We start from the raw sequence: 22356 nt of genomic DNA, 5'->3' as shown, positions 1-22356 counted from the left end.
TCTGGCAGAAGCACCACTAACACCGAGGGAAGCAGCAATCAGAATGATTTTAACGGAGGCAAATTAATCGGACCAAGCTAGCGTCGCCGTGCCGATGCCAATTTTCCCTCTTTATCTGCAGTTGCTGTGTTTCGGCAGGCAGATTTTGGCTGGGAAGCCAAGCCCAGCCCCAAGCCCATAGCCTCTCCTCCCTGCTACCGGAGTGGGAATGCAATGACTGTCATCCTTCATACCTGCCTGTCCTCAGCCGCTCGTTTGTACACCACTGCTTACCATTTGTTTTCACTAGTTTCAGCATAATTTGAGACTTTTAAGTTTTTATTTTATCTCAGCATTCCCGTGGCTACCAGAGAGAAGAATGCAGGTCTTTTGTTGAAGAAATGGCAGAATGGTTAAGAGAAAAGCACGTGTTGGTAGCACCGGTTCATTAAGATCACAGCACATTAAAAAAAAATAAAAATCACAGTATGTCCAGTTTCTCAAGACACCCAAATTAGGGGGGAGGGAGGAAAGGACGAGAGCCCTAAGACCTCCAGATAGAGGGGGAAAGGGGCGGTGAGTAAATCAGCAATGTTGACTAATGACTGACAAGAGGCAAGACAGGATGGAGATGAGAAAGATCTCCATCACTGTCAACCCCTAAAGGTCACAAATGGCACATCTGAAAACCAGCTGGCCTTTGCCAGTCAAGGGGGACCCAAAAGACGTGATGAGGACTCGCCGGCCGCCTTCTCCATCAGGATGCATGTGGTCCTGCAGGCTTGGTGAGTACATGTATCTTGGTGCTGCGAGTGCACAAGTGTGACAGAATAAGGCAGAGGGAGACGAGGCACGTGTTTGGGGGTGGGGGGGTTAATCAGTCACCATCCCCTCCTACATGTCTCACCTGCATTTTGGTAGAGGCACTGCAACAAACTGCATGGCATGGACAACTCCAACCGTCTTTGGAAATGGATAGGAAATAGGGAGGGTAACACACGCGGACCCTTGCGGCCTCCATCACTTGCAGCCAGTGAGCAGCACTGACCTTCCAGCGCCTGCCTGGGGACAGCAGCAGAAATGCCCTTCTGCGCTCGCCCTTCCACTAGACAAGGAGATGTCAACCACTATTTTACGATTTACCTCCCTCCACCCTGGGGTCAGGAACTGGAGGGGGAGAGACAAACTGACCAGGTCCAAATGCACATACCAAAGGTCAAGCGCCAACCTGAGGTCCCTGCATGAGAAACGCTGTTATCCTAAACTCTCCAAAGCCAAGAGCAAGAGATGAGTAACTGCAAGGAATGATCCCCCCACCTAAGATCTGAATTTGTCTCAGGTGGCCATAAAAGACCTGAGGGGCTCAACCTGCTGCTCACGCATTCTGGCAGACGCCGCAGGCGCACGCCCTAAGGCTGCACCCAGCAGTCCTGGACTCTGAATTGAATGAACAGGCTCAAAGCAAACCATGTCTTCTCTAAAGACTACACAATCATTATTGCATCTTCATTTATGAAAAATTGCTCTGTTTGCACTGGAATGATTAAGATAGTTAATTATATGACTGTTTACTGAAGTGTTTTGAGGGGAGAGGAAAACTATTCTGGCAACAGAATGCCTGGAGAGCACACACACCTTCCCCCACACCGTCAGCACACAGCAAAAAATGGTCTTTACCTCAAAAATAGTTACTAATTGGGAATACGAAGAAACTACAGGTAAACAGAAGTTCAGACGCATACACACTGATCTCTTTCTGGAGGAAATAACTCATTGTTAGCCTGTTCAAAGTAAGGCTTCTCCCCTGTCTGATTTATATAGGGTTATCATGTGCTTTGCATCTCATCGAATCACAGAACCATTTAGGTTGGGAAAGACCTTTAAGATCATCAGGTCCAACCGTTAACCCAGCACCGCCAATGCCACCACTGAACCATGTCCCCAAGCGCCACATCTACGTGTATTTTAACCCCCCCATGGACGGTGCCTGCACCCCGTCCCCGGGCAGCCTGTGCCAGCGCTTGGCCACCCTGTCGGGGAAGACATTTCTCCCAGTGCCCACCCTGAACCTCCCCTGGTGCGGCTGGAGGCCGTTCCCTCCTGTCCTGCCGCTGGTTCCTTGGGAGCAGAGACCGACCCCCCTCGCTGCAGCCTCCTGCCAGGCAGCTGTAGGGAGCCAGAAGGGCCCCCCTGAGCCCCCTTTTCTCCGGGCTGAGCCCCCCCAGCTCCCCCCGCCCCCCCAGAGCTGTGCCGCAGCCCCTTCCCCAGCCCCTGCCCGGCTCTGGACACGCTCCAGCCCCTCCGGGTCTGCCTGGGGGTGAGGGGCCCAACGCTGAGCCCAGGGCTCGAGGGGCGGCCGCACCAGGGCCCAGCACAGGGGGACGGGCACTGCCTGGCCCTGCTGGCCACGCTGCTGCTGACACCGGCCAGGGCGCTGCTGGCCGCCGTGGCCACCTGGCAATGCCTGGGAAAGCCACCAAAACCAACAACTCCCTAGAGGTGGATGCTCTTCTCTGTAATGCATTAGGTTTCTAATATGAGAGACAGTGATACCATTTCTGAGTATAAATGGATGGCAACAGATCCAGTATAAGGCAGAAGCTGCCTTTGGTTACTTACTGAAGAGAATTTCTTAACTACGAGTTATGAATGTCTTCACTTGTCATTACTCTGGGGTTTCATTCCTGTACTTCGCCCTCCAACGGTCACATCCAGTAACCACTGCCCACAACTCAAGTCTTCTGAGAGCTCATCTTTTCAGCCTGATTTAGTCTTCATTTTTCTTCTTCACGAAAAGATTCAAAATCACTTTATTTATGAACTGAAACAAACTAGACCTGCCCCTAGGGAAAGCCTGCTGGGCTGACAGCACTCCAGGATGGACCTGTTGGGGACCAGCTTCAGAGGTGGGCAAGGCCAGCACCAGGGTGGGGGTGGTGGTGGTCACAGGTTGCTGCTCTTCTCTGGAATATTTAAGTGCCGGATTTCTTTCCCCAGGTCAGTGCTAAGGCAGGACCTCGGTATGGGAAAGACATGGACCTGTTGGAGCAGGTCCAGAGGAGGCCACGGAGCTGGTCAGAGGGCTCCAGCTGTGGGGACAGGCTGGGAGAGCTGGGGCTGTGCAGCCTGGGGAGGAGAAGGCTGCGGGGAGACCTTAGAGCAGCTGCCAGTGCCTGGAGGGGCCGACAGGAAAGCTGGGGAGGGGCTTTGGGCAAGGGCAGGGAGTGGTGGGACAGGGGGGAATGGCTTGAAGCTGAGAGAGGGGAGATTTAGGTTGGACATGAGGAAGAAACCCTTCCCCGTGAGGGCGGCGAGGCGCTGGCCCAGGCTGCCCAGAGCAGCTGTGGGTGCCCCATCCCTGGCAGGGCTCAAGGCCAGGCTGGACGGGGCTGGGAGCAGCCTGGGCTGGGGGGAGGGGGCCCTGCCCCTGGCGGGGGGTGGGACTGGCTGGTCTTGAAGGTCCCTTCCAGCCCAAACCATGCTGTGATTCCACAACACGCTCTGTTGCAGACGTGAGAAATGCCCCAGTATTCTGGGCAAGCAGCAGACAGCTTTGCCCACCTAATGTCACTCTCGCGTCTCTCTTCCCACAGGAGACTGATCATCTCTGCCCAACACCTGCCTTCAGCTGGTGACACGAGGAACATCCTTAGGACCAATGCCAGCAGCAAACACAGCCAGCTTCTCTGTAAGCAGTGGGCTTACCTTCTTCACATGTTACTTTAAATCACAAGCAGATTCTCATTCCTGTCCTGTGAAGGGGGCAAAACATACTTTCAAAATTAAATCACCCCTCTATCAGCACATCCAAGAGAAAAAACTGTAGTGACAGATAACTCATTGTGCCTTGACCTGCAGGGAGGTTTCACGCAGTAGCACTATTTTCCTCCCAGCTAAACAAAGATTTATTGGATACTATAAGCTCAACAGAGAAACCACGTTTTCCAAAGACTCTGAAAACCTACAGCAGGTAAAACAACCTCCCTGGAGAACTCGGCTGTGAGCCACAGTGACCCACAGGGCTGCCTCAGCAGCCCACCACCCCAAAGAGGTGCTGAGCACAGAGCTGATGGCACTATGTGCTGGCCAGGGCAGGGAACACACGATGCTACGGCACCACCAGTTCCTCACCAGGAGCCCAACCTTGCCCCCTCCCTGAAAATATTCATTTTTTCCCAACTGGAGGATCACGGCTCCTTCCCAGCCTTATGCGGCGTGACCACAGGGGTTCAAAGGGCTTTATGTGACGAGGCTGTTGACAAACACGTTTATCCCAGAAAGACCCAGAGATGGCAGTTCCCGCACGGAAAGGAGCACTTCTCAACACCAGCAGGAACTCGGGGGTCAGAGATGGGGGAAGGACTGGTGGGGGTGAGGGGAAGGGAAGGAAAAAAGGGGCTGCAACACTAAAGAGTCTTTCAGGACTCATTTATTTGAGCAGTGCCAAGCCAGCTCACTGATGCAATATTTTCTTCCTGCACTCTGAGCCAGGGCTTTGGGATCTAATAAATCATCGCTGGCCGCAGAGACATTAAAATTCTAGCCCAGTACTGCATTAGATGAAATGAGGCCGAATGCCAGCAAGCGCAGGGAGAGGGAAAGGCAAGCACACGCACTTTAAAATAAGTATACGAATGCGTTTGCATATAAGCAACTCCTGATTTCCGTTTCAGACGAGGCTAAACCTAACACAAACAGAATAGCAAAACAGATTAACAAGCCAGAGCTCAACCGCGCCACTTTGGGAAGCTGATCCCCATTAAACTAAAACCAAGACGTTAGGTATAAAGCACAGCAGAAAAATAGACTCAGTAATTTACAGATCTGGTACGAACCGGGGAACTATTTCTGAAGCTTATAAAAGTCTTTTACGATCCCGTACCAGAACACGTTTCTGTACGTCCAGACCTCTGCACTGTGTCGCATTGACTGGGCATGATGTAAAAAATAATTGTACACCAGGAGAGGAGAAAAATTCAATATTTAATCTACAAACATGTTTCCAGAAGTCAAGCCACAAAATTTTAATTTATTACCTTCAGACTGCAAAAATATAACAAGTACCTAACCACTTATTTGCTGTGCCATACAAAAAGAAACCAAACAAAAAAACCAAGCAGGGTGGAAGAGGGGGAGGAAAGGCAGCAAATATTACGGGTTTTCAACGGATCATGAGGCAGTACTGGAGCTTATTTTCAACCATTTAATTGAAGCACCTGGGGATTTAAAAGGTATTGAATGTGTGGTGTGCAAAGTATGCACAGAGGAAAACAAGGCAGGATATCAACTTGAACTGCAAATGGCAGGAAAAAAAATGCAAAAAAAAAGCCATTTATTTTAGACTCGGGGAGATTTTAACTTACAACTGAGAAATTCCAAGCAGCCATGGGGTTTCAGTGCTAGGAGACATTTTCATCCTGTTTTATGAATAACCCCCACCTTAAATTCACACCACGACAAGGTCACGCTCCAGCTCCGCGCTGCGCATGCAGAGGCTCCCGAAATGCTCTGCAGAGAATCGCTGACCCATTTAGCAACCGCTGACGGACTTCTGCCAGCCAAGGCCGTTGCTCTTCACCTCCAGAAGGAAGGATTTTAAAACCTGATCTAATATTTCTTCCACAATTGCTACCATTGGAAGAGAGAGCCCATGGCTTCGTGAAAGGAGTGCGCTAGACTGGAAAGAAGGGGAGGGAGGTCCCCATAACCTCTCGGTAGAGGGGCTCCACAGCAGGACCACCACCCACATCGGCAGCTTTCTCAGCAGAGCAAACTGGACATCCAGAGATAGTTACAGGGAGGGAAGAATTGATTATGGGAGGTTGGAAAGCAATGAGGTCAAAATAAGTTTAAGACTTGACGGATGGCAAATCAAGAGTGACTTGGCAATGTGACCTCGAGGCATGGAGAACCCGAGTGCCACAGAGGTGACACCAAGATGGCCAAAGGGATCTTATACAGAGGTTCCTTGTTGTTCAGCAGCAAAGTAAAGGGAACATATAGGAAAACATATGGAAGTCAAGGGAACGTATATGAAAAGAAGTTTTAAATGGTGTCAAACAATACAACCATGACTAAAACAAAGAAGGTGGCTTAGAAACACACTGTAAATTAACAAAGCCACCAAAAAGGAGTTTCGTTCTACAATATACAGAGACTAGGGAATAAGAGAAGGGAAAAAATCACATTCACCAATTTTAATACTGAATATACATTTTAAAAGCCTAAATCACTAGTTGGAATTTGTCTGTGTGCTAAGTAAGCCAGAGCTTTGGTGGGGCTCAAGCTTAAAAGTAAAGCTTCTTTCTTCCCCAAGGAAGTGAAGAAGTTCAGATTATGCGCCAATACTCCACAGAAGTAACCGACACACAAGACAATTCTCTGTTCACGTTTTCTTTAAATGGAGTACTTTCCCCTTCAAAACATGTTTCCAAGGTCATCTCTTTTTTTCCTTTTTTTTTTTTTCTCCTCTGCCTTACACTCATTTTCCCCAGCTCTCTTCAACCCTAATCATTTAATCTTTTTATTTTTTTTCCACTATGAGGAAAAACAAAATCAATATTGTAGCCAAGAAATGAGGCACGGCACAAACCAGTTCCACGTAGTAACTGAGCACGCAGGATTAAAAGGCGCACAATGAGGTCATTCAGGAAAACATGAGCTTTGTTTGCTTTTGAGATCTGAGACTATTCTGTTTATTTACAACACAGGGAAACTCAAAAGCATGTAAAACCTTATAGAGACAGCTACAAAACAAGGGATGAAGGATGTTCCCCAAAGTTTCTACGAAACTCCTCAGAAGGTTGACATCAGTTGGAACAATCTCCAAACCAACTGAGCCCGCAAGCATCTGTAATGAGGCGTTAGGAATTATTTTCTTCAAAGGGGCTTTACTAAGGCTCCATTTCTAACACTAAAAAGAAAGAAGCCTTTTGGCTTGAAACATAGGTGTATGCCACCCACACTTCTGTCCACAAGACCTGTTTCGCACAACAGCCTGCCTCCATCCATAGGTGAGAGCAGTGGGGCGACATCCATGCCCATCACCCAAGGGTGCTGCTGTTGGCAGGAGAACCACCCAAACACAGCCTACAGCTATTGCACGCACTCATAAATATCCCTCATCTCGCCCAAACCCCCTCTCCTTCCTTCTCCCTTGCTCCCCAAACAAGAAACCTTGCCCCTTCTTTCCTTAGGGGTTTTACACTTTTTGCAGCCTCAAGAAAGTCCATGAGTTAATTTATTAGGAAGACGGTGAATTAGCCATCGTTGATCAGCTAACCAGAGAGCACTGAAACGCCTTCCACACTGAGAAATTCAGCAAGTTGTTTGGAAGTATTCCTGTACAAAAATCATGCATTTGAACATAAAAATAACAAGAGTCTACACAACTCAGAGCTCATTCTTCTCCAAATCAAGTATGATTTTCCTGTCTGCTCTATACACACCAATTAATAAACATGAAGAAATGCCAGAGGAAAAATATTCACTTTACCCACTTCATACATTTTTAACCACCCTGAAATCAATTCAACACCCTGAACACAGTTTAAAATTCCTGTTTTACAGAACCAGTAAGGAATGGATCACCTAATTAAATCCAGAAACGGCATTTCCCAATCAATGGAAGGGGTAGACATGCATGCAGATCTTACAAGCAGAAGGAAAAGTAAGGAGGAGAGCACCCCAACCCCACCTGCTTCAGCATCAAAGCTGTTTGCCTCGTGTTCCTCAGCACTCCCCACCAGTATGCTGAGGAATGCCTAAAAGAAAGGGAAAAAAGTCAAGTTTATCCTCTTTGCACACAGCAGTTCTGAAAGAACTTGGTTTTCTTGGCCAAAGTATTAATCTGTTATCAAAGGGCCAGCCTTTCCAGAGAATAGCACAGCAACATTTTAATTTTAAGTTAATAGGAAAGGCTGAAATCAAGCCTAGAATTATCTTTGTCCCACAAAGAGTATGCAAAAGAGGATTAAAAGCTGACTGTAGAAATCCTATTGGAACATCCTTCCGCCTTCCACAAAATTGGAGGCTACTGGCTTTCAACATCCCGATAAATTAAATGAACAGTCAAGTGTAAATCAGGTCAGTCCTCACATGTGCAGTTGTGTCTGCGGCTCAACAAATGATACTGCAGATCAGGATACAACCACACGTGAGGATCCCACACCTCCTGTCCTGCCAACACCACCAACGACCAGAGGGCAGACGATGCCGGTTCCCTCTGTGAATCATTATGTCCAGACAAATGTTGTGGTTCCACCTTGGGGGAAAAAAAAACCCCAACAACAAAACTTGGGAGCGTAGCACACAGCCCGGCTCAGGGATGAGTCTTGCCTTCTGGAGCATGCAGGGATCCCAAATCACAGGTAGGAGAGCTCGACGTGCTGGAGGAAGCTCTCAAGCTTTCCATGTCCAAAGAGGATGGATCAGGGCTTGCTCTCGAGCAGTAGCAGAGGTGTGGAGGGTCCCTGAGGAAAGCCCACCCAGAGCACAGAGCGGCGGCTGCGGAGCTGACTGCACTTCTGTCCTCCGCCTCTCCACAAAGTCTCAGACAGAACGAAGACCCTGATGGCTGTACAATCTTCGCTTCACACTGGTGCAGCCTGCCAGTATGGTTCACAAACGTAAGAGCATCAGCTCGCACAAATCCTTAACCCTTTCGGGAATCCCTCCGGAAGATCTCCAAGATCCCAGACACACAAGAAGAATATAGAACCGGTGCCTTCCCACCAACATAAAAAAACAGTAATCGATATGCTGACACGCGTATTTGCTTACCAGCCACACCTATTCTCTATCACAAAATCTTCTAACTACAACCACATGCATGCATTATACCGTAAATTAATACTACATTACTGTCATCTATCTTTCTCAGCGCTCTCAAAAGTCCCACAGAGAAATTGCCACTTGAAGAAGCAGGAAAATCAATTAAATTGGAAAGCAAATGAACCCAGACCTTGCAGACAGCATAAAAAGGGTTGACAAGTGACTCAGGGAGACACCACGCATTTCTACATGCAAACGATAAAGCTCTCAGCCAGAACTTCTCCTTAAATCATCAGAAAGACTATTTTTTCCTTTTAAATGAAGGCGACACATTTGTTACTTGAGGAAGAACACGCTGGGTCTTGCAGCAACGTCAAAGATTAATTGCAAATGCGATTCAAACTCTTCCTTGCTTTAGACTGCTCCTCTGCTTCCCCAAAATACTTTGGTGAATCTTGTGCAGGATAAAACTCGCCGAGTAGCTGCCCTTGAATATTTATTTCACATTGGTGTGCTGCAGAAGTTCCCTAAAAGTGCCTCTGAGCTGCCCAGGTTCATCTGCTTTGGAAATGCAGCTCAACAAGAAGCCAGTCGCGCAAAGACCTTTTATTAAAAGGCGTCAGGTTCCTCCTGGTGAAACGAGTCCAGCTCTCCCGGACCCGCGCAGGTGTTTGCCAGCTGGGCCAGGCTGACAGGCCGCAAGAGAGAAGGAAAAATAGCTGGAATGGAGTGGAAGACTCCAGGAAAACAAGCCCTACAAGAAAGAGAAGGGCCAGAAGAGCAGCAGAGGAGCTTGCCTGATAGTCTTTCCTGAAAAGCCAGGGAAGGGGGTGCTGGAGCGTGCCACCTACCAGCCCTCTCCAAGACAGAAAACATGCAGAGAAGCAGCAGAAGATCCACGGCAGAAACCTGAATGCGTGATGGATACTAATCATTAGCAAACGAGAAAAAGGAACTGAGTAAATGAGACAAGGTCCATTAGCAAAAGAGAGAAGGAAATTCCTGCTGCAAAGACATGGGAAGACTGGGAGCTCCACCTGACAAACCAGGAAAAGCCCTGGGAGAAGGAACACAGGTAATCCATCACATTCAGATGCTGCCATTGGGATTCCCAAGCCTTCTGTGCAACGGAGGCAGAAGAGCAGCGAGTTCCCAACACGTATCCGGATTTAAGGACACTAGGCACGGCCTCCTATAATCACAGACCACCCCAGATGGGATGACATGGACCCTAAGCCATTTCTGGGGAAATCCCTTGGGAATTGCAGGCTGGGAGATGAGGACCCTGCAGTCGCACCCACTGAGCAGCACGCCTGGAGAAGCGAGCGCCTTACACACCTTTAGTGGTGGGGCTGCTCGTGGTTAATTGGCTCTCAAGAGGACAAGCACATTAGACACCAGAACTCTGAAACGCACGTTTTTATTTACCAGAACCAGAGGATCGGACCATTTGAATGCTGCCACCCGACAAAAGCTTCTTGAAGACAACAACTCACCTTTGTACTTGGTGATCTACTAGTTTCTGAAAGAAACAAAGACTCTGTTGTATTCTCTACACCCTTTACGAGTCCCCTTCTTGAGGGCTCCTTGCCATTGCTTTCTGACACACTTTTCTCAGCCACCACAAAGCTGCACACCCCCAACTCTTTCCTGACCAAGACCAAAGAGGTGGGAAGATCAGTGACCTACATGGCTTTGGACCAAGCGTCCTCACTAGTTCAAACGACCTTAATCTGATGGACTTGAGGACAGACTGCAGTGATGGGATAGGCTGCAGGGATTAGGTGAGAGCTGAAAACCTCATGTTTGAGAAATGACCGGCCCAACTGGCCTTCAGCGTGCAAGGTGTCCACATTTTACATGTGGCAGGAGTATCAGTCTAGAAGGAGTTACCATCCTTCCCTGCCCTGCACCTCTGAAGATACGTTTGCCTCTTCCTTCCCACCCAAGAACCAGGTACATAACCTGGTCGATACAGAATCTCTTTAAAACGGATTTTACCGTTTTAGAAGACCTGCAGTAAGTAATTCGGACATGAACCCCATGGATGGGACTCGAACGTAGACCACTTTGTGTAGATGTCTACACACGTGTAGCTGTCCGAGTTAGCCATCAACACACCTTTCGGTACCGGGGAGAAAGGAGCACTTGGAGGACACAATCCAGTGGCTCACACAGTAAAACAGAGCACATGGGAGATGCTCTTTTCTTGCATTCACGCAGTTCAGGGGACTGCTCACATCCACACTGCAGGTACATACAATTGGGCAAAACAATTCTGAATCTGCCAGGAGAGACCCCAAGCAGGGTCAAAGGGTGGGCGCAGCAGACTCAAAAGCGCTGGCACTTCCACAGCAAGGATTTAAGACTAGTACAAGGAGTCTGAAACAGAAGCATGAGCTATGGTCAGAGAGCAGGTGGAAGGTTGGATGTGGGAAAAGGTGGAGCGGGACAATCGTCTGGAAGAGTAGCATCAGTAATCTGTGGTCAAAAAAGGACCAGAAGATAATATACCTGTATTATTTAGTGATTTTTCTGAACAGATAAAGAGTGACAAAGTAGAAAACCAGAGCATGTCCTGTTCCTTTTAAAATTTCGGATAAACTTCTGAATAAAAACATTTTTCCTTTACCTTCAATAATTCTGAGGGCGGAACAGAAATATTGCTTCATGGCACATAGAGCTTGAAAAGAGCTATTTGTTGAAAGCAAATCAAGGGCTTCCATCAGCAAAAACTGGAGCTGGAGAACGTCTCTTCTAAGCGTGGAAGCTCCTGAGCAGGTTGCAGCTGCAGCAGGACTTGGGAAGCATCGTGTGCTAGAGCAGCGTGACACAAACTCCTTGGAGATTTACTAACCAGCATCACATCTTTGGGCTCTTGGATTTTATTATCATTTATTATTTAGTAATAACTACGATGAACACACAGTCAAGTCTACTGAAGGTTCATGAATCACAGCATCTTATCAGCATATTAATCAGCTTCTGGTAGGGAAAATGGTAATAGCGTGAGCTATAACAAACACTTTTATAGTTTCACGCTTGAAGTCAAACAAGCTACAGGAGAGACTGATTCTTCACCCTTGATTCCACATCAATGAGCTAATCTATTTGCTGCAGGACTGGTGCCTTTGCAAAAGTGGATGCAAGAAAATGGGAAGGATAATGTGCCAAAGCAAAACCAGGTGGCTCAGCAGTTCACATTTGGGCAGGTAAAGTGAATTCTACAAATAATAAATAAGCAAACGAGAGTCCTTAAATACCTTTTAAAGTTAACCTCAATTAAAACAAGAGCTTACATGAAGATCAGCGTTAATTACAGTCTGTTTTAATTAAATAATAAACGACAGTCAGACACCGTTTGCTGCTGATGTTCTAAAATACATCAAATTAGCGGAGTGGAAGCAGTCACCAGCCGAGCACAAGGAGCCAGGACTTGCTGGAGCACAAACCCGGCGCTGGACAGATGTAGCTCCATCTGCAGCGAGAATATTCTCTCCACGTCACCTTAGCTCAGCTCAACAACCAGCTCATTCAACAGCAAGGAAGCACTGCTAGTAGAAAGCACACAAGGCTTATTCTACCCTTTCAGTTTAGGAAGGAAAAGGGGAAGGAGGTGGCAATTCAACCCTGAAAATGAGACATACTAACTACGTGAGAATCACCTTTGCTTAATAAATGTATCAGTTCAAATATGGGAAATGTTTGGCTAAACATCCACCTAAAACCCCTATTTAAATACTTCCTTTTTTTTTTTTTAAACTTAATTCTAATTTCCTCTAAAAATTCATCCAATTCGGACCACACTTTAAAAATCATTTAGGAAATAACTGTCCTTCACACTTCCTTTAAGGAAGATCAAAATGAAAAAATTAAGAATCTGAATAAATGTATGGTCCCTCCAGTACTTGAGTATGTGCCTCCTCATTCTCTGTAACACACGAGCAGCCAATTTGGTACAAAAATCTTTATTTATCTTGAAATGGACCTCTTTCCCTAGCCCACCAGGTATGGAAAAATACAAAGAAGTAAAAATGAGAAGAAAATCAGATTAAAACCAAATTTATTTCAACCAAAATCAAACTATTCTATATAAAGCATTTACATTTAGCACTAAAAAAGCCACAAGAGCATAGAATTCAACCTGCCAGTATCCTGATTACCATCTTTGTTTTCTTTCCACATGTATCCCACCTGAGTTTTATTGCACAAGGTTAGAAATTAACGGTTAATGCATGGTCTTTGAAGAAAAAAAATATAAATAATACACTTGCTGTACTAGATTTGGGGTAAAAACCCCTGAATTCCAAGGCAAACCAAGAACTGAGAAAGGGCCAACAGCCTTCACCTCAACTTTATTACACTTCAGGAGGTTTTATTTCTCTTTCTTACCCAATATAAAGCTTGGCATGAAATCTTCTTCCATGTCCACCACTACTGCAAAAAGATGATACTAAAATATATATCTTATACTGTATAAATTCTATATTGTATCACAAATTAGGCCTCCAATCCAAATTTTGGGACAGATGTCGTACGCTCAGTCTCCTGCGGTGACCATGGGGACGGCGCACTGACATGCCATTTCAAACGAGGGGCTCCAAGCAAACTCTTCCAATTCAGCTGCCAGTCAGGGCTGAGACACTCATTAAGCCCCAAAGATGTAACGAGCTCCCAGGCCCACAGAAGGGGTTCACACACACGACAGCAGTCAACATCCCCTCCACATCGACTGTGTCACATGCTTCAGCGATTATTTTCAAAGCAATTTGAGAAGGATCTACAAACTCCTTAAGTTAATGCTTCTCCTGCAAAGAGTCTATTTTGTTTGCCTCTGGGAGTTTAAATATCCTCCAGAATAGCTTGTGGCTACATTAGAAACTGATATGTAGCTAAATGACGCACGTTAAAGCGATGTAAACGAAGTCTGAGCACGGAAAGGAAGAATTAAGACAGCCAGAGCTTGGCACTTAACGCAGGGGGCACAGCAGCCACCTTCTCATAACTGCCGAGCCCACCTTCAGGAGCTGCATGCCTCTTCTACACAAAGGATAAAATTTAAATTATTCCCCCTTCTTTCGCAAGATAACTTTAGGTCTTTCATAAAATACTCCAACAAATTCATATTTAAAAGGTTTTGTAATACATTTTGCCTAGTAAAGAAAATAGCTCTTTGTTTAAACACTTTGTAAGCTATTACCTGTTGCAGCACAATCAAACTACTGGACTGCAATAAGACTTTACCGTTGGTCAGATTCTACTGTCCTGCTGTTTGTGTTTCCTCCAGAAGCCACGCCACGCCACGCCACGCCACGCCACGCCACGCCACGCCACGCCACGCCACGCCACGCCACACCTCCTCCACCCAACCCACACTCCTCAGGGCTATTTAACTACTTAGCGGGAACGAGCTACAGCTGCTCATCATCCATGTCAATCAACCCACTGCCTTCGAGGCAAGGCCACGGCTGCAGATTACCAATGCTAATCAACCCACTGCCTTCATTCCTCTACAATTACCTACTTTGGGCCTTCCTTGTAAGAATTCAGCCCCCTGACCCCTCACCTTACACCTGCGCAAGGGACAAACCAAACATCAACACGATTCAATTCCCACTTCTGTCCTACGCTCAAGCAGTCACTTGGCTCTTCTCTTCCCTGTTTCTCCACTGACAGAACTAAGGACCCCAGTCTGAGCTGCCTCCAGTTTTCTTCTCCAAGGTCATCCTGCACAGCTGCCACTGATGTCTTTTCCTTTACCACAAACTCTGGAAGACAAATGTCTGAAGTCCAATGCTTTGGGGTGAAACCAGTCTCATGGGGGCCACCTCCATCCCTACCACAGCTGGCACAAGCTAGCCAAGGCAGGCAATAGCCTCATATATTTAAGCGCACAGTATAATCTTCATGGTGATCAACCAGCAGGTTGTTTTAGAAGGTATCATCCTATTGTTGCTACCATTTGGCTTATTCAGAATGCAGTCTTGTAGAATTCATTCATCTAAACCAGAAATCACCCTCAAAAGTTCTCCTTCCAGAAAGGTCAAGGCACAAACTACCCAATCTGCACTTCACCATTTAAATAAAATTGTCATATCAAGTGCCAGAAAGCAGCTTCTAAAACACACAGGACTGTATGAAAGCAAATATAGAAAATCCACATTGCATGGATTTTAAGGTGAAGCTTTGAGCACATGCCAAAAAAAAAAAAAAAAGTTAAGTGGGAGAGAAGTAGACTCTTGTCCAAACCATCCTTGTGCTAGAAAGCACAAAATTGCTGTTATTTCTAGTGTAGGAAAATAACTGCACTTATGAGCTCATTCTATCACCCAAGCGCTGCTGGAGTCTGCAGTCCTCTTACAATGGTGATATTTTTGAAGAGACTATTATTCACAGATATTTTTTTCCAAGCCTCTAGTGCTTTGACTGTGAGACCACAGTTCCCCCGAGCTACAGTATCTCCAACAAAGCAGCATGCATAAATTTGATGGGGAAGAAGAAAGGGTGCATAAAAATGGGGCAAAATGCCTTTGAGGAACTCTCCGCTCCGCAGAGTATCGGACAGGTCTCCTCGCAGCAACACAGCCGGCCCTGCTGATCTACCAGCTGCAACAGCCACCAAAGTCAATGATGATATTTTGTAAATAAAGGAGCTGAGAGCATTGGATGTTCGTTTCCGTTCACTGTTGACCATGCTCCTCCACAGAAGCACACTCCCAAGCAATTCCACACATTAGGTAACAGCCAACACAAACAACTGGCAATGCAAATATAAAGAAGGAAGTCTTAACACAATATGACAATTATATGCAACAAAATGTTAGAAGAAGGAGTCTTCGCAAGCTGGTTTTGCAAGGTGCTTACAAGATCAGAACAACACATGGTGAACCTAATCCCTGGGAAAAACCAGATACACCTAAGCTGAGAAAAGCGCTGTTTCTCCCTGTGCTAAATTATTTTCGTATCATTACACTTTAGTTCCCCAGTAGTTATATAATTATGGTAAACTTCCTTTCAACACCTTTTTCGAGTATTGAAGATGACATTTTTCAACGACTCAGTTCTAAAGGTGGACTTCAGACATGGGACTTGCTGATCAACCTAAGATTAACTCAACCAAAGCACAACTTGAAAACAAAATCAAATAAGTCAATAATGTAGTTTAAATCGCCACCTGTAACAACAACTGCACGTTCTCCGAATAACAGGCTCTCGCCTGTGGGATCCTCATTTCTACAGCAGGGCTATTCCAGCACGTGCAGCTCTGGAGGCAAGCCCTCCAGCTCCCAGCTGACCCTCCCAGCACCTCCTTGCCTGTTTTGTTTGTCTAAAGAAACCCTCTTTTGATCCTTTTCTTTAGGATTTCCAAGGCATCCTCTTCTCAGGAATTCAGATCCTTTTCTTCTCACGAACCTTACTGTGCTGGCTTTGCTGAAGAGGTTTCTCTTGCCAGTCACGTTCCCATCTGGCTGCCTGATGGGAACTCTTTCTCCCTTCGTTAAGGGATTGAACGGCTCGTTAACGATCACCTGCTCTCACCACCCCATACAGACACTCACGGAAGAGCCACGGAACGCCAGTCCTACCTGTATACGCCATGTTCTTCGGGTTTCCGTAGGGAGCCCCAGGTTGGACGGGGCTGTAAACAGGGTTCATGTTGGAAGACCGGGAACTCTGAGGACAAAAGAAAAGCAGAGTTGAGACGACTCCTTACGTTAGCTCCGGAGCCGTCTTCCGCGCAGAGCCTTCTGCTGCCTGGTAGCGTTACCGTGTTAGAATTCCAGACACAAAGAGCTGCGAGGGAAAGGATTTACAACTAGACGTTACAACCAGATAGCATATTTAATAATTCAAGTTTTGGATCTCTCGGTTAATTCCCCTAACTTCTTCAGCGCTGCATATTCTGCCTACAAATGTACCTGGAGCAGATTAATCTCACACATCCCCGCCTTTGGGGGAGCTCGGGACTCGTGACCCCACTTCCAGCTTGCGACGAACAAAGAGAAGCCACAAATTCAGGCAAGGAATTCTCCCCCTTGGAGGAGCTAATAGTTCTTGGGTGACAAAAACAACCACAATGAAGACCTGACCTTTCAGAAATTAGCAGATAAAAGACCATTTGCTGCTGGCGAGATGGAGAGCAGCAAATATTTGTGAGCGTTCGGCGTGGGCAGACTGCGATAAGCTCCAGCCTGAGGTCTGGGTCCCGCACGAGGGTGCACAGGGCACCCGGTGCCACCCACTGCATCCCACCGGTGTCCCGGGCCGGGAGACGCAGTCACGGACCTAACGCGAGCAACGGGATTGTAACCGCCCTTCTGCTCCTCTCCCCAGTAAAGATGATGAAGCAGTGCCGGGTGAGCTTCGTGTGAGTTTTATTTAGAGGAAAGCAAGTAACTTGGGAATTTGTGTCTACTAACTGTCAGTTAAGCAACTGGCTCAGTTAATTACCTTAATGAAGCACTTCTCAATTCTGATTAATGGGAAAATCAGTCATTAAGTTTTATCAGGCGACGCATTTGTCTCCACAGCTATCTAGTGACAATTTCACACAAGAACCTCAACGTTAAGATTTTAAAAATACGTTTTTTAAAACGTATTATTTTACAGTTCATAAATAAATCCGTTCTTCTCAAACAAGTCTCTGATGATGGATGCACAATTTGCTAGATCATTAACTCCTTCCTCTTTACCTCAGGATAGTAAACAAGTCAAATGTTAAATGTTAGCACCAATTGACTTGACAACAATTACTGCTTAATTAATTAGCCGTCCCTCCACCCCCAAGTTAGCACAGAAGGGGCGATTCTCAAAGCAAAGGAGATCGGGTTATAAAGCGAGCCAGAGAGAAGGCTCCACAGAGGCACACGTCTGCCCCAGCTGCTTCGCTGACACATGATGGAGCTCTCAAGAAGATTAACAGGAAAATCAATGCAAAACTTTACACCCATGAGATACTACGGCTGGGGATTTACGTTCCAGCATAAGGGGTTTATGGCCGTTTGCTTCTCGTGACCCCAGGCGGTGCCGCGGGTCTCGATGCGCCCGCCGCCGGCAAGCAGCTCTTTGCCTTCTGGCTTGAGCTCTCATTTCCAGATGTTTCCAACATCACCCAGGCCCGAGGCAGCGAACCCCAGCTTCTGTAAGCGTCCGCCCCAAAGCCTGGCTGGTGGGCTGCCGTGGGGATCTCGTTCCACGCGGGAGGCTGTCTCAGTGTAGTATGTGGTGGATACAGGACGCACTCGTACATATACCTCAAACCGCACAAACACACACATTGTGTGGCCGCATATGCTATACGATACCTACCTACCACGGCTTTAAACTTCTTCATGTGAATGACATTCATGGAAATTATTTCCTTTCCTCTACTGAAAAAAATAATGTTGATTTAAGCCCACCCGGCACATGTCCAGCACACTGTGGGAAAGCCACCTTGAGAGGGGGAATTAAGAGAAAATTGGGTCCTAACAGAAGCGCAGTATTACAGAAAGGGTTTTAGGGTGAAATACAGCGATTGCCTTCAGGGCGGTTGGCATGCACGGAACCGACATCAGCACAGCTCCCTAAGCAACACCTCTGGCCAGCTCAGCGCCTGCCCAGAGCAGTGACGGAGGGTGCAGCGGAGCGGAGACCCCACGGCCAGGCTCTGTCCTGCTCCCTGCGGGACCGGGAACCTGATGGCACCACACAGCTGATCAGTTGCCAGGTTGTCGCACGAAGAATCCATGAGACGTCCATGGCTGAGCCAACCGTTGTGGCGAAATGACTTCCCTCAGATGAAATAACCTCGTTGTAATACTAACGCACACCTCCATCTCACCTGCCTCCAGGGTACTGCTACACCTCACTGGGCACACGATACCAGTGAGTAACAACAACAGGTATGATCAGTCACTCAAGCTCCACCAAAATGTGATGGAAATGGACCGGTCCTGGACTAAAATAAGTCCAGAGGGAGGGAACTGTTGTCTAAACTTCTGGATTACCTGACTGGTTCAGCGTTCACAAAGCCAGGTCAGTCTGACTCACTCTCTGGTTGCTGTGAATAGGGGCTTCGAACCGAGGGGGTCAGCCTTGGGGAGGGGGGACACACAGAACAGAGCCAAAAGACCACCATCATCTAAGTGACACAGAAAGAAATGAGGAAAGTTCTGGCTATGAGAGGAAACAGGATCGTAAGGTGTCGCAATCCACTGACATCAACAGCAAATTAGTTGAAAATAAGATAAAGATAAGAGCGGTAGTGGGAGATCACGACCTCCAGCTCAAACAGCCCCCCCCGAAAGGGGGCAAACCCCCTTGGGGAGCACGCGGAGTCAGCAGAGAACGTCAGCAGAGCTACAGCTACCTGAGGGTGCGCGTGGTTTGCATTAGAAGAGAGAAACTTGTAAGCAACCCTGTGTATGATGAATGACTACGCCATGTACTGTGAAGTATAAAAGGTGGACAGATGAGGGGAGAAGCTAGGGAAGACTCCATCACAACTTCTCGGATCAGCCGACAGGCTGAACCTGTCCTGCCCCCCACAGGGACACCCGTTGGGTAAGAACTTTGTCTTATGCACGCTAAATAACTAACTCACACTGGCCGTTACCAGTGAGCATAGTCTGGCTGTATATAGCTTGGTTGTATATCACTTCAAGCTTGTTTTTGCAGACAGCCTTTACCACCAGCAATAACGAATCTTGATTTGTCACAATCTTATATTAAAAAAGAGTCTTCTTCCATAAACTGCTAGCGTGAATCCTTTGCGGATGCTAGCAGTCACCGGCAGCGAGTAACATATTTGAGTAAAGTGAGCAGAGCTGCCGAGGGTCCCCCTGATGCTGTTGGGGTGTTTCCCTGAACAAGTCACTCGAATCACCTCCGATCCAGCCGGACTGCTCGGTGGAGGGTCCCTGGAATGGGATGCTGATAGACCGGTCGGGCACAAGGGTCTGGGCTTTCCTGGGATGCTGACAGACAGATCAAACACCCGGGGGTATCTCCCCCCTAGCCCTTTCACGTGACACACACATAATTTCTCCAAAGAAATTATCGTAGACAAAGCACCCAAGTGAAACGCCTCTCCCTGTCCAAAGCACGCAGGGCATGTTTCACCTTATTTTTTCAGAAAGTTGGAAGCACCTGAAAGGAGATGGTGTGACAGTAACCAGGCGGGGGAATGTGCTGCCCAGAAGTGCCAGCCCAACACAATGCACGAGGAGCATCTACTGCTGCTCTCAACACAAGTCTAGCAGCTAAAACCTCCTCCTTTTCACCCAAACACCTCCGCCAACCACTTTTTCGTTGTTTTTTAATTCGGCTCCATCATCACCCTCCCATGCAGGTTCCACTTCAATAGTGGGAATAAGGCAAGAAGGCGTTTCGAACTTCTAATGGTTTGTAAAATATTCTGACAAGGAACAGCACCATAAAAATCCAAAGATATCTCTGCGTTAACAAATACTTCGGAGCAATCAGACACCACCAGGCAATCAAAGTGTTTTGTGCTGAGGCTCCTATGGCTACACCCTCTGCACTTTGAGGGTTTCCTTTGAACTCGATTTAGACTGATTTTTAGTCTGGTCCCCAAGTGGCGCATGGTTTGAACTTGTCTAAAGGACATCACAGTATGTCCTTCGCTGCTGTGTCCATCACCAGTATGGACTCCTATGTCCCATGACAGGTTGGAGGATGTGTGATGGGAATGAAGCTTCTGATAGACTCTGGTCCACGTACACCAAAACCACTTGGGACACGGAAACAACACAATCGCAGGGACTCACCTTCAAAGCGCAGTACCGTGCTGAATTATAACACCAGTAATACACACAGCCTGAGGGTTACTACTGATACCAAAGACTCAAACAATTCAGTTAGAAAGAACAAAGAACAAGCGCCACTTCTTCGGCTGATGTCACAGGGGCAAGAAAAAACAGAAGGGTGAAAAAACATCGTGTGAAAAAAGCCTTCAAGTGAGGAAGTTCTGGCCCTTAAGAGGAGACAAGGTGATAAAAGTGTTGGAATCCACTGATATCGACAGAACATTAGTTGAAAGCAGGACGAAAGTAATTGTGGCTGTGGGAGATCATGACCTCCAACTCAAATAGCCCCCCCAAACCTTGAGGAGCATGCGGAGTCAGTAAAAAGCTTCAGCAGTGCTACCTGAGGATGCGTGCTAATCTGCATTAGAAGCGAGAAACTTGTAACCCATGGCGTGTGTGAATGACAATGAATATGCAATGTACTATGAATATGCAAACATTTTATGGTATATCATGTATACCCTTGAGCAGCTCGGTGTGCATGTTAGGGAGGAAAAATCCTCCACCCAACCAGCGCTGCAATAAACCGCTGTCAGCTTTCTGAACTATTGTTTGGTTTGGAGAGCTTTCTTGGTTATAATTTTTGGTGACGCTACTAGTACCTGATGTTGTAAGTAACTGATGCCACATATAAGACTTGAAAGAAAAAGGAGGAGAGAGATGTCACTGAGTTGCAGAGACTTCCTGGCCATAATTAACTGTTAAATCACTAATAGGACTCGTCAAGTCCAGACAAGAAATGTTCAGTCGAACAGGGAATGTGACAGACATCTATACAAAAACATATATATATATATATATATCATGAATGACCTGGAGAAGGCGAAGAGGCAGCAATCACACAGCTTTCGCATAACCAGAGCAAGTGGGGGCATCAGAAGAACTAATTCTGTTGTAGCTTCGAAATAAGCACAGGAGGTGGCTGGTTGCTTTGCTTGCCTCAGCGCGGCCCTCGTTGCCAGGACGGTGGGATTTGGAAAGCCTCCCAAGGGACAGGGCGACTCCTCCTCTCCCCCAGACAGGCTTTTAGGCAGCAAGGACCTTTGACCATCCAGCTATTCTTGTGTTCCCAGAAGAAAAGCCCATTTTAGGTGCGTGGCCACCCAGCTCTCAACACTCTCTCAATAAACGCACCCGCGGTGCCGAGAGATGCCCTTCGGACGGGGGGCACCGGGCGATCCCTGCAGCAGTACCGAGCGGCTGCAAACAGCCACATCCCATTCCTCAGTCAAGCATGGGCACGGGGCTCGTCGCGTTGACACTTCAGAGGGTCTGGAAGCTGAGGATGTTCTGCCACAGAGCAAGGAAGCAATGGGTCCATCTTTCCTCCAGCCCTGTGTTCCCCCTCCCCCACGCACAGAGCCGGTGGCCCACCCAGCTGAGCCTTCCTGCCCAAGAAACGACGTTTCTGAGGGTCCCTCTCCCCTCCGGCTTCCAGCTGAAGCTCCTCCACCCAGAAGCAGCGAGGGGCAGCGGACCTGCTCCAGCCACGGCTGCGTTATCAAGTGCCTCGTTCAACGCAGTCATCATTTCATTTACGCTTTTCTGGGTGTAAAGAGTACAAACACATCGAAATGTGGTGAAAATTACTGCATATGCCTGACTTGCATTAGGTGGTGTACCAAACGGTAAAAAGAAACACTCTTCTTGAGGAGGATGAAAGGAAATGCTTTTTAGCAGAGATAAAAAGATTTTAATCACGATAGGGATTTGAGTGTACTGTGAGGAAGAGGCTTGTTCTTCCTCCCTGCTTGGTATGCGGGGTGCTATTTGCAGCCAGCATGAAAGAGTCCAT

The 22356-nt window shown here is 47.2% G+C and overlaps 1 protein-coding gene across 18 annotated transcripts in view; it reads right to left on the bottom strand.

Annotated features, from left to right (window-relative positions):
• The window catches only part of FAM168A (family with sequence similarity 168 member A), a 223420-nt gene that overhangs the window by 92954 nt on the left and 108110 nt on the right, over nt 1–22356 (bottom strand). For all 18 annotated transcript variants that reach the window (XR_008730767.1, XR_008730765.1, XR_008730764.1 and 15 more), the window contains one exon: nt 16338–16425. Coding sequence is in view for 6 of the 18 variants with exons in the window: in XM_055701304.1 (XP_055557279.1) it covers nt 16338–16407 (70 nt within the window). In the remaining 12 variants the exon portion in view is untranslated. The remainder of the gene's footprint in view (nt 1–16337; nt 16426–22356) is intronic.

The sequence above is a fragment of the Falco cherrug genome, chromosome 2 (assembly GCF_023634085.1).
Source record: "Falco cherrug isolate bFalChe1 chromosome 2, bFalChe1.pri, whole genome shotgun sequence".
NCBI lineage: Eukaryota > Metazoa > Chordata > Aves > Falconiformes > Falconidae > Falco > Falco cherrug.
This window is presented reverse-complemented; position numbering and strand designations above follow the sequence as displayed.